Genomic DNA, 12,807 nt, shown 5'->3' with positions numbered 1-12,807 from the left:
CCCACACACATACACCCACACAGCCACTTTCATACACCAACTCACACACCCACACAACAGATCACACACCTACTTAAAGATCCATAGGACCACTCATACACCCATTGACACCCATACAATGAATCACACACCCACTCACACACTCATACAACCACTTATACACCTGCTCACACACCCTCACAGTCACTCAAACACCCCATCATACACCAATATAACTACTTACATGCCCACTCATACACCAATATAAAACTCATAAAACCCTTTCACACATCCATACAGCCACTCACAAACCCATACAACCACTCACATCCATACAAGCACTAACACAGCCACTCATACATCCAAAAAACTCACTCAGTCACATATTCACAGATGTATACAGCCACTCATACACCCGCTGACAGACCTATACAGCCACTCACATGCCCACTCACACATCCACACAACCACTAAGACACCCACTCACACACTCATACACACAGTGACACAGCACTCATATGACATATGTTAGAAATAGTATGACTTATTAGTAGTAGAAAACAATTAATAATGTAACTTATGTAAAAGCTCAATATATATGTTTAACTGTCATAAACATTTATGAAACATATACCCTCACTGGAAGATGTCATCAGTGATGTCATCAGTGGTCTCACTGATCGTGTCATGAGTGATGTAATATGTCAGGTCATAAGCAGTACATGGCGGGGGCATAAGTTATAGTTAGCTGAGGTAACTAAAACTGCTGAAATTCTATGGTTTTGTGTGTGTAGAATCTGAGCTTCACTAGAACGTCCCTTTAACCTTTGTTTTTTTCAGTGAATTTCGAAAGTGTTTTTAATTGTATTTCCTAACTATAACGTCCCTGTAACCTTCATTGTTTTCAGTGAATTACTATGTTTTTAATGCTATTTCCTAACTATAACGTCCCTGTAACCTGGGTGTGTGAGTGGGTGTGTGAGTGTGTGGTGGGTTTGTCAGTGGGTGTGACTGGCCATGTGGGTCTGTGAGTGAGTGTGTGAGTCAGTGTGTGGGTCTGCGAGTGGCTGTGTGAGTGGCTGTAAGGGTGTGTATGTGGGTGTGTGAATGCCTCTGTAGGTCTGTGAGTGCATGTGTGACTGCCTGTACAGGTCAGTAAATGGGTGTGGGAATATCTCTGTGGGTGTCTGAGTGAGTCTGAGAGTGTTTTTTTTTAAAGGGCATCAGGATTCATGGATCCGTCACAGATTAACAGGGCCTCACTGACCCCCACAGGAGATCTGTGGTCCCTCTCATACTCCTCTAATACTCCTAGGGGATCAGGTGACATCTACCCTGACCCCTTTATTCATTTTGCAGATACATTTTAAGACCTACAAAAAAGAAGCAGAGAACTCTGGGTAGTTTTCAAGTTTAAGTTGAAAGCAGCTCCTGTATAGAGCACCCTCAACACCAGTGACACTCTAAATCTGCACCCCTCAAGTGTTTGCTTTTCTATCAAATTCTTTAAGAATAGGACTAGCACAGTGCTGTCCATGCCGAGCTATAAAATTACAAAAGCCTTTTACCACTCCAGGCACAGTATTACAGCTTTGAATCGGTAAAATACCAACCAAGCCAACCTGAAATGAATAAAAGCAACCCCTGACATGTGTTTTGCTCTCATTAGATCTCTTCTGAGAGGTATAGCTTTGTTTAGACACAAGGGAGCACAAAGTATAAGTCAAAACAATACCTTTTAAGGCATAGAGTGATACATAAATAACGGAAAAAAGAAGCAGAGAACTCTGGGTAGTTCTCAAGTTTAGGTGGAAAGTAGCTCTGGTATAGACCGACACTCTAGATGTGCTCACCTCAATTGTTTGCTTTTCTATCAAGCCTCCACACGCCCCGGGGACCGCCACATCCCCGGGGCACTAATATGCAAATGTGGGGGTCCGTTATGGATCCCCGAGCACTGGGGACCACCACCTCCCGGGGCTGTGCACTAGGTGGGAGGGGGTGTGCACAGCCCCCCTCCTGGAGCCCTTCATGGCCCTGGGGACCTCCACCCCCCAGGGCCGGCGCGGTGTGACCACCCCGGAACACTGCTGTTTACTATGGCAATGTGGGAGCCGTGTGGCTCCCGCCCTGTCATAGCACACTTGCTTTGGATTTTGTAAGCGAGAGCAGGTTTCCTGTCAGGCCCCAGGGGATGGGGTCCCCTGGGCCATGAGTGGCTGAGGAGGGGGGCCACGCGACCCGCCTCCATCAATGAATTAAAAAATAAAAAATGAGGCACATCCCCGGGGATGGGGACCCCGGGGCCACTTAAGGCCTAAGGAGGGGGATACACAGCCCCCCTCCTTTAAAAAGAATAATCCCTAGGGCTCCAAATAATTTAAAAAGAGGAGGGTCATACAGTCCCCCTTGAAAAAAAAAAGCAGGCATCGCAGCGGAGACCATGCCCCCTAACTGCAGCACTCAGCAAACACGCTCCCTTGCGCGTTGTAGGTGGGGGAATTCATTTCCCTTGAATACTGAGAGTCCCTGGGGGCCAACTAGCCCACCAGGTACCTCCAGTATGCGTCAGGGAGCTGCGTTGCAGAGAGGTGTTCAGAGGGCAAGCGCCCTTTTACACCTCTCTGCAATGCAGCTCTGTGGCGCTTACTGGAGGTGTGTGTGTGTGCATCACCATCCGTACACCATGAGCCCAAGGCCGTGTTCCAATCTCAGCACCAAAGCCACATCACATTCCAAAAACGCAAGTAGAAGACCGACAAACATCAGGGATGAAAGCTTCATTGTCCCAATGTAGAAGGTGGGAGGACACCTCCACTTCTGACTTTGGTCCACAACGCGCCTGGAACACCCTGAGAGAAATGCCATGGCAGCTGTGGACAACTCTCACACCACGCATAGCGCAAATAAAATATCCGACTCATCCACACCCCTCACACAGAAGCCCCTGCCGGAGGTACCCCTGCATGGGATGCCCATGACACTCACGAAAACAGCAACCCATTCAGCCCAATGTTGCACACACATTCCAATCATTGCTCAGAGCTGTGGCATATCCTCCACACAACTGCCGCAGTTTAGAAGAGTGCTGGTTCCACGAGACGCACCTTGGCAATGGCAGGCCATACCGGGCACATGCACAACACCTGTCACGTGGAACACTACTGTGCACATATGTTGCATTTACTGGGCGCAGTGCCACTGGTAGTGCTGCAGATCAGTTACCGGGTCAGCTTCCACATTGCCTACGTCACATTCGAGTGTCCCATGGATGTCTGCCTATCCAACACAACCGTAGATGAATTGGACTATGACTTGAGTGTGCGCCCCCTGTTGGAACACGAACAGGAGTGTAACCGAGACAGTCATGCATGGGATGCTTTGACATACTGCGTATGTATTGGCAGTTGTGCATGGGAGATTGCATAATTCCTCATGTGCAGTGACCACATAGAGGCGCTCCCCTATTGGGCTGTATTGCAGATTGGCGGAACAGCATTGGCTGAGCACACCTGCCCGGACCAGTTAATGAATTGGCTCACCATGGTGTTCCTCGAACAGGACAATGACGTACTATTGAAACACATTGCACATGAAGCAGTGCAGGCATTCATGGACGAGTAACTATGTCCCTGGAGCAACATCTGATTGTTACCCACAGCACATGTCCCAACAACTTGTTGCATAGTGGGGATTGCTCACATATCCCATAATAACAGAGAACACATCTGCCATTGTCCGGACTCTGGATGCATGTGCGTGGCACAACGTGTGTGTACATACACCTGTGCAAGGTGATGTAGGTCCATGGTCGGAGCAACACAGCGTTGTTTGGCAATGTGCCGATTCAGATACACTGCTGGGGGAGAGCACACACATGGCAATGTAACACGACATGTGAACCTGTCGGACCCTTTCACCTGAACACTGTTAGCAGAGCAGACAATCGGAGCACTCCGGTTGCAGAGCACTATGCAGATCCCATGGGCAGTGAGTCATGCCCCCTCACACAGAGCAATGGGCAGATGCCAAACAACACATGGCTCATCCAGCAGGCAAGGTGGGCTGGGAGCGTTGCTATCTGTGATGATTGTTGTACATTTTTACACCACCATTTCCTGAACCTTGACATGTACCCATGCTGCGTACAAGTGTCTCAAGCCTGTCCCTGACTGTTGTGGCCGTTGCGTTGTCCACACTGACACACACATCTCAATAAAGTCTATGCCACCCCACTGGTGTCTAACTCTGAGGTGTGTTGATTTGATTGTCCACTCATGTGCCACAATGAGCATCGTCCCAACACAGGGAGGAACTGACTGGCGCATGTGCAATGGGGGTGGGGCCCTTTTGCAAGCTCAAGTTCTGTGAGCCAGACATTGTTTATGGATAGGTGCTGGCCCACATGTGCACTTACGTGACTTCAGCAATGTGAGTATGGTGTCCAACCTCTCACCATGTGGAGCAATGTCATATATCATAACAGAATGTGTCCACACTGATGTGTGTAAGTAGGTATGCTTCGTGAAGTTCTGTTGTCCATGTGCAGTAGGACACCACTCCTGGCCTGCTACCGAATTGGTCACTCCTACACATAGCCCTATTCAACATATGGACGTGTGCCTATGTTGGGGGTTCATGAGATTGTTGTTGATGTGAAATGGGGCCACAGCTAGTACTCACCTGGACAGTCATCCAATTTGCCAAGTGTCTCAGGGATACACATGAGCATAGATGTCAGTTACCATGGACTCAGTGAAGTCCCGAGGCACTGACGGAGAGAGCGGGGCCTCGATATCCTGAGCACGGTCCAGGTGAGGTGAGGTCCAGTCCCCAGTCAAGCTGGATGCCAATTGCATTCCTTGACGTGGAGGATTATGTTTATATTTATTCACGTCATTACATTGGTGTACCACAGCAAGTATTTTGCATGATTAATTTTTCACTAAGATTTTGTTTCATGAATGCAGTAGCAAGAGTAAAGAGCAGAGGCCCTGAAGAAAGCCTAGGGATAGTTTGCCCATTTGGCTGAAACATGTTGGCCCGTTTTTGCAGTTATTTGTTTATACTGCGCCTTGTACTGTTCTGTTTTTAATTAGGGGGTAGTGTCCGCACATCGAATAAAGTTTGTTAATTTGGGGCACACCACCCTATTTTAATTCACCATTCATATGTTTTTGTTTTGCACTGCTTCAACTTTTTCAGTGATCTAGTAGAGTATGGTTCACTGTATTTTTTCAGAATATATTTGGGCAGGATCCAGCCTAATGCATATAGGTATGGTGTTCTCTATGATCAAGAGGCACACCAGCCTTTAAACTGAATGACCAAATGATAAAACTGATTACCTTGAAGAGTTGATGGTTATTCAGATTCTTGTATGTGTGGATTCTCCCTTATATAGATCTGGTCTTTTGAGTCCGAGTGTTATGTGTACTCTTTGTACTATTTAGACAACACACTACTAGTGAGAGTGCGCGATAGACCTGCCTGATTTGAGGCATTTTAGACCCCGGTTCCCTTTTGGTATTTAGAGTTACCATGGTGTACCTTCATGTGCAATCATTGTCCCTACATCCAGCCATACATCCATACGTGAGTGAACATGGTAATGACACATCTGTGTGATTCAGAATGTTTTATTCACATTCAGGTGATTGACAGGGCTGGAGCTGTACATGGCCATCCAAGCCCAGTGGTTTGCAAACCACAGTCCTTTGGGGATTGAGAAGTGATTAGGAAGTGGGAGGGTGCAGTCCGCAGCAGGATTCCTGTGTAATTGGCCAGCAGTGATGAAATGGGAGTCCGTGCCGGGGTCTGGGTGAATGTCGCTGAGTGTTCCGGGGGTCAGCAGGAGGTGTTTCCCAGGGCATGCTGCATAGGTCATCACCAGGCAGGGACAGGGCATATGGCGGTGATGGATGCTACTGCCTCCTTCCTCACACAGTGATTCCCATCCCCTTCTTACTCCCCTGATACAGGTTCTGTGTCTGGTGTGTGTGGTGGGGTGATGGCTGCATCACTGTGTGCCACTGACACAACAGATTGCAAGTGTGAAGGGGCAGCATCACTGTGTACCACGACACATCAGGGGTCGGAGCTGTGTATGTGTCAATGTTCCCGCTGCAGTCATCTGGGAGTGGCTCAGTGGCAGCAATGGCAAGATGAAGTAATGCAGGGCATTGACGTTCCCAGTTACTACTCCTAGTGTCCAGCCGTGGGAGACATATTTCCAGCCGGCATCTTCTCCATGGTCTCCATTGGTCTCCGCTTCTGTGCCACCTCTGTGCTGTATTCGCTGGTGCCTGTCTGACCAGACAGTTCTTGTAGTAGATTCTTGGCCCCAGCGAGGTTAGCCAAGGTCTGGGGTGGTGTTGATTTTCATTTGGTCATTTGCCGCGTTGTCTGGTGTCTATCACATGCAACCGCCGCGTTGTGAATTCCACGTTGACACAGGATTACTTTCCCGCGATAGTCTGCGATGTTGAAAGTTGTGTTACGCTACTCTTGCGGTAGTTAACACACGTTCTTGTGAAAATACCCCTCAGTGTTCTATTGAGCTGCCACCGCCCCTCTCACCTGCCTGGCATGGTAAGATGGCTTCCGCTTGCCCCCGCCACCTCCACCCTGCCTGTTCAAGTTCCATAACCCTATACTCTCCCTCTTGTCCTCCATGGTCCATTTCGCTTCCACTCCCTTCTACCCTCAATGCTCTGCTGTGCTGCAACTGCTCCACCTGTCTGCCCAGCAGGGCTCCTTCCCTTGCCCTATTTTGCCTGTGTCCAGCTCCTACTCCACCCTTCTGTCCTCCTTGCTCCTTGGTGCATGCCCCAGTGGAAAAAAAATCATCGCCCCCCCTTCTGAATTTTTCACTATTATTCTATTAAATTGTATCTATTAAAAATATCCACAGTGTGTGGCTGGGAGTTTTGCACATACTCACAGCTAGTATATAAATAACAAAAGATATTAGGGATGGCCCATTACAGAGAATAATGCTTCTTGAAGCCAGAGCTTGGAGCCCCCCCTTGGATCACCCGAGGCACCCCAGTTTGAAGACCCCAGCATTATAGTCTCACTGTTGCCCTCTAGGGTGTGTTGTGATATGAGAGCTTTCACCTGCGTCCCCCCAAGGAGAACCTTCCTTTTGGGCAATTTTTAAGAATTAGACTCAACTGTAGCTCCACAACAGACTCAGAACCAATTGGCGGACCTGGCCTTGAAGCTCCAAGCACGGGGCTACCCTGAGAAAATCATTAAAACCACCAAAAAAACGGGCATGCAACCAAAATAGAGAGGCACTGCTGGAGAAGAAAGCCAGACCCAGCACACCCACACCCCTGACTTGTGTCACAACGCACAACAGCATTTTCAATCAGGTGGGGAAAATACTACGCAAAAATTGGAGGATTGATAACACAGGCAATAGAAACTGGTCACAGCCACTCTTTGCGTACAAGAAATCAAGCTGCCTGAAAGACAGATTGGTATCTACATGCCCGAAAATCAGTGCCAAACCCATGATCAACACCATTCACAACGCTTGGGGCCTACCGAACGTGGTCGGACATCACCCATGTGGTGACTGCAGTGTCTTCCATCTGACACAACCCAGCAAGAGACTGAACCTAGAACCAGGCAAAACATGGCAACAACTTAGACATACTAACTGCAACTCCACCACCGTAATATATCTCGTGGAATGCCCCTGCAAACTCAGATACGTAGGAATGACAACCCAGAAAATAAGAACAAGGATCGTAGAACAACTGAGAACTATCCGATGTAAGAAAATGAATAGTGGACTCATGGACCAATGATATGTCGTGGACGGTAATCGAACAGATACCCAACCACAACAGTAACAACAACAGATTCGTATTGGCTAAGGAACAACGTTGGATTTACCGTCTGTCAACCCAAATCCATGGATTAAATGACGGCATACCCTGGAAAAGTCTTAGTCGTTGACTCCTAGTTACACGGGGGTAGACATAACCCTCCACATGGCTCTGTGTACAACCTTGCTCTGTGTACAACCAAGACCACAGTAAGCACACACCATGCCCTTTAAACTCTTTAGGACCAGCGCAAACACTATGCATAGTGGTCCATACTAGCAGCACAGGCATCCAGCCTAAATGTACTTCTCATGAATACTAAGATACTTTTTTGAGGTCAGGACGCCGAGATTTTAACGCGGCCAACACAAAAGTACTGTCCTTAACTTTAATTTTAATTTTATATGCACCGCACATAAAAAACGCATCAAATGCTCCGCTTCCATTGCCGAACACCTTTTAGCATTTTTTAGCATTACTGAAATTGCTTTCCTTTTCCCATTGCTCAAACATAGAGGCAATCTGTTTTCTGTGTTGTTCCATTTCCTTGCAGACGCTAATCACGTCCTGAGGCACGCCCTGCAGGTAACGAGTAACAGCTGCGGCATGGGAAAACTATTTAAAGCCAAACCGGAACTCCGTATCCCTATCGACGGAGTCCTTGTACGGCCGCAACAGGTGAAGAAGCGGATCACGAGACAGCACCAAGTAAGTAGTTTTTGGGGAGTCCCTGACCCATTGTTCACTTTTGGAAACCGCCGTGAGCGAGCCCCGAGCGGGCGCTCGCACCAAAGTGAGAACCCTCTGTGGTTCTCATGTTTGCCTTAATCCTTGTGCACACTACCTTTTGTTCCCTATCAGAGTGGTATCGTTACTCAGACTCCCTCTAGGGACTCATGAAGTTTGCTTTCCAGAATCTGAAAGTAAGCAACAATCATACAGTTGTCGTAGCTACCACCTTGGCCACAATAGTTTTTTAAGCCACCCTGAGAAATAGCACAAATAGCGAATAATTACACATATTGATCATCTTTTGATTTCATCACCCATTCCGCCTGCCCTTCCTGATCAGCTTCTGCCTCTGCCCTGCCTCTTAGCCCCTGTCCTCCATTTTCCATGTGCAGACCCTACCTTGTCTGGTCTGCCGTCATGCCCCTGCCCCCTCCCTCCTGCCCTTAATGGTCCATTATGCTGTAACTGTCCTTCCTGTCTGTCTGGTACAGTCAGCTTGCTGCCCTTGCCTCTTTTCCCTCTGCTCTCTGTTGTCCATGAGCATGGCCCTGTCCCCTCCCTATTGCTTTCCATGGTCCGTTGCGCTGCACTGCCATCCCGCTTGCCCCGTGCGGTGTACTGTGCTGCTGCAAACCCTGATGCCTGCCTTGTAAGGTCAATTTGGTGCCCCTGCCCATCTCCCTCTTGCCCTCTCTTATCCAAACCCATGTCCCTACTCCACTCCTCCTGCCCACCGTGATCCAACGTACCTTATTGCCAACATTTTGAACTTGGTGAGAGGGAGATTATGAAAAGAAAAACCAGGGGAATTGATTTTCGCCATTGATTTACATTGAAAAAGAGGAATTTTAGGCAGGTGACAGATAAAATAAAGCCCCTTTGAGCTTAAAAACATGGGGAGTCTCCTGTCTGAATCATGACTGTTGGCATGTATAGGTTTACTGCCATTGTCTCTTCCTTTTGCCCTCAATGGTATCTTATATTGCCACATCCTCTCTTGCCTGTACTGTATGGTTGGTTTGTTGCCTCTGCCTCCCTTTCACCTGCCATCCATGGTCCGTTGTGCTGCCACTTCCTCTCCCACCTGCAGCGCATGGTCAACTTGTTACCTCTGCAACTTGGTTAGTGCTCTAAACAACTAAAACAAAGAAATATTTTTTCTGAGTTCTCAAATAGAAACAAAGCACTTTTAAAAAATGTGCCACCTTTATGATTTTTTTATCCAGTTGATCACTTGATTATTTGTTACACGTAAGGGAGAGGGTGTTGAGTTATGGCCAGAGCATCAGACTTTGCAACTGGGGAACAAGGTTTGAGTTTCAGAATCAGCTCTGCATCCTGTGATTCTGGGCAAATCACATAATCTCCCCATGTCTAAAACTAAAATATTATGTGTTTTGCACACTTCTGTCATTGAGATTTACTTGAACTACATTTGGGTGATATTTGTGCTTTTTTTTCTCTGCTGGCCTTTTTGGGAGACTTTTTTGTTATGAAGCTTCCTAATCTCCTAATTTACTGCAGGATCCTCAATAGAAAATGCTTTCAGTTTTCTACTTCTATTCCATCAAAATGGCGTATAGATGTCCCATACTGTTGGCATAATTTCTGAAAGTTTGTACTCTAGATGCTCTTTAGAACACTGTAGTAAAGCTGGTGATTACCAGGGAGTTAACTGGCAGTCTGCTGCTGCTGAAAGTGCATGTTTCAGTGTGCATGTCAGAATGTTTTACTGAAAATGAAGAGGAAGATATTTGAGAACTCACTTAAAATGAGTTCTAATTTTCCCTCCTTCCGTACTGACCATAATTTCGATGAAGACAAACTGAACCCCCTAATTTAGTCTAAATTAAATGTTTTAACCCCTTCCATGCGTCTGACGCCCCCCAGCCATCCGACGTCACGGTGGGCGTGTGCGTCGGACGGCCCAGGGCCATCCAAACTGCGCACGCGCCATTTTTTTCAGCACCGCAGTGGAATGTCCGCCGGGTTGAAGGTGTTAAGTTTTAGCAGTTTGATTCAATCAACATGGCTTCAGGTGTGCCATACGTTTGTCATAAGTAACATGCTCTAGTTGTTCTTTAAAAATCTCTTGGAGGCTGCAGTAGAACACAAAGGAATCAACTGAAAGGCTGCTTGTGTAGGAAGTAAATGATTTTACTGAGAATGCCAGACTTCATTTTCATATGGCTGAGAAAGATAGTGTGGATTTACAGAAATAATGCTCTATTTTTAGCTTCTGGTTCTCTTTCCATAACCTCTATGGGAAAATCATAAGAAAACAGTTTTCTCTCAAACATGATTCAGGAAATTCCAGCAGAGGGCTCTTTCACAGTGTAAAATCACCTTATAAGACATCACAATTCCTAAAACATTATGGTCCCACCAACAAATTATTTATATTGTATCTAAAATCTGTTATCACCCTTTGTGTGTTCTCCTTTTTGTGACCCTCAAAACCTACCATTCACTACACTGCATTTAAATGGGGTGCTATCATGTATATTGGTCCCAAGATGGCTGCCAGCACTTCCTAGTTTAAGTTCTGACATTCAATCAGATCTCACCATGAGATATGTGCTTAGGCTCTGCTCAGGTATACAAATTTGGTTTTCCTTTGATATCTCAAAAACTACTTAACGGATTTACACCAATAAACAGAAAGTGTGAACTCCGGAAAAAAATCTACCTTTCTGCCAAATGTGGTGTAATTCTGTTGAGCAGTTCGGGCTGCAGTCTTGTCTAAAGACTCTAAGGGAATTAACATGGGAAACATACTTTTATTGACCACCCCCTTTTTCTCATTCCCCGCTTGATGGATCACTCTGAATCTTTCCATGAACAACTAGCACTGGTCCATGGCACTGTATGTGGGCACTGACTTTAGCTCAATAGATTCCCCGGTGTCTATGGTGGCGGTGATCTGTTGGGTGCCTTTGGTGATTTGATATCTTGGGAGGTGGATGCGAGTGGAAGGTGGTGTCCCCACTGCAAAAATGTAGTCATCCATGTATTCTTTGCTTTCTGGCACATTTAACGCTACATGCGCTGTTATCTGCACACTTTTGCAAATTAGTTATACTTCCCACACGTAGAAATATAATTTGCCTTTGGCCAGACAGTCACTCATTTTGTGTGGAGATCCTCTGCAGTATTCACCTTCTTTTCCTTTCTTGGAAGTGCTTGGGAGGTGTTGACGTGGGGCGGGTCTTAGTCACATTGGCTTGCTTTGTTTTTATGGGTCAGTTGAGAGCTGCCTCCATGTGCGAGGCTCGCGCTCCACCAAATATTTAGACCTCCCTATCGTCAGAGTGTCCTGTAAGGATGTCCCTTATTCTTGGAGCATTGCCTCTCGTAATTTTGCAGAGTAGCACCCTTGTATGATCTGAGTGCGAATTTGTTTCTGCTCAACTTGGAACCCACACGAGCTGCCAGTTCGTTTAATCGACCATGGAAGGTATTGTGGGATTCCTCAGCCTCTTCCGGAAAATAAAATGTTGGTAATCTCTTTTTGGCCATAGGCTCGAAGTGATCATTGAGAGCATTCAGAAGTGTCCTGAATGTCTTTGGTGTTGCTGTCACCAATGTTTTGTAAATTCTGTGGATATCCTTTCCTTCCAGATGTAGTAGTAAGGCTCGTCGTCTCTCTCTCTCTCTCTCTCTCTCTCTATCGAGAGAGAGAGAGAGAGAGAGAGAGAGAGAGAGAGAGAGAGAGAGAGAGAGAGATGCCAGCGCCCTCAAAATAGAAATGCAGTCTCTCTGTCTAGTCCTTCAACTTGGGTGCCAGCATGGACGGTGCATCATCCACTACAAATGGTTCCATGGCTGAGATAGCTGCCATGACAGACAACGGGCGTGGCCTCACCCTCTTGGAACACCTTGCGGCACGGGCACTTTCCTATTCTTATGGGGTTGAGGACAGCCGCCTGACCGAGGGAATGAACCTGTGTTGGGGACTGATGCCTCAGTGTTGGGGACTGTGAACCAAAAGAGGTGTCTTCACTGGATGTGGGGCCTGAGGAAACAATAGGTCAAAGACCACGCTGGGCCCATGTGGCTTGGGCATATTGGCAAATGCACTCCTCAGTGTATCAGATGGATTGAGGAAGGCATGAAGGAACAAATGTGATGCACATCCCTGTCTCCAGACAGACAGCAGGCCATACTGTGGAGAGCTCCCACGTAGTTGGGCTTGGAGTAGAGCGTATGCCGTGCCTGGAGAAGGTTGGCCGGATGGTGTATAAGACACAGCAGC

At 47.1% G+C, this 12,807-nt stretch overlaps 1 protein-coding gene across 1 annotated transcript in view; it reads left to right on the top strand.

Annotated features, from left to right (window-relative positions):
- LOC144769033 (uncharacterized) overlaps positions 1–12,807 on the top strand; it is a 54,873-nt gene that overhangs the window by 12,070 nt on the left and 29,996 nt on the right. The window contains exon 3 of the mRNA XM_078653028.1: positions 8,374–8,528. Within this exon, the coding sequence (XP_078509154.1) occupies positions 8,374–8,528 (155 nt within the window). The remainder of the gene's footprint in view (positions 1–8,373; positions 8,529–12,807) is intronic.

This window comes from Lissotriton helveticus, chromosome 7, assembly GCF_964261635.1.
Source record: "Lissotriton helveticus chromosome 7, aLisHel1.1, whole genome shotgun sequence".
Classification (NCBI taxonomy): domain Eukaryota; kingdom Metazoa; phylum Chordata; class Amphibia; order Caudata; family Salamandridae; genus Lissotriton; species Lissotriton helveticus.
Note: the sequence above shows the minus strand (reverse complement) of the source record. Positions and strands in the feature narration are given on the sequence as shown.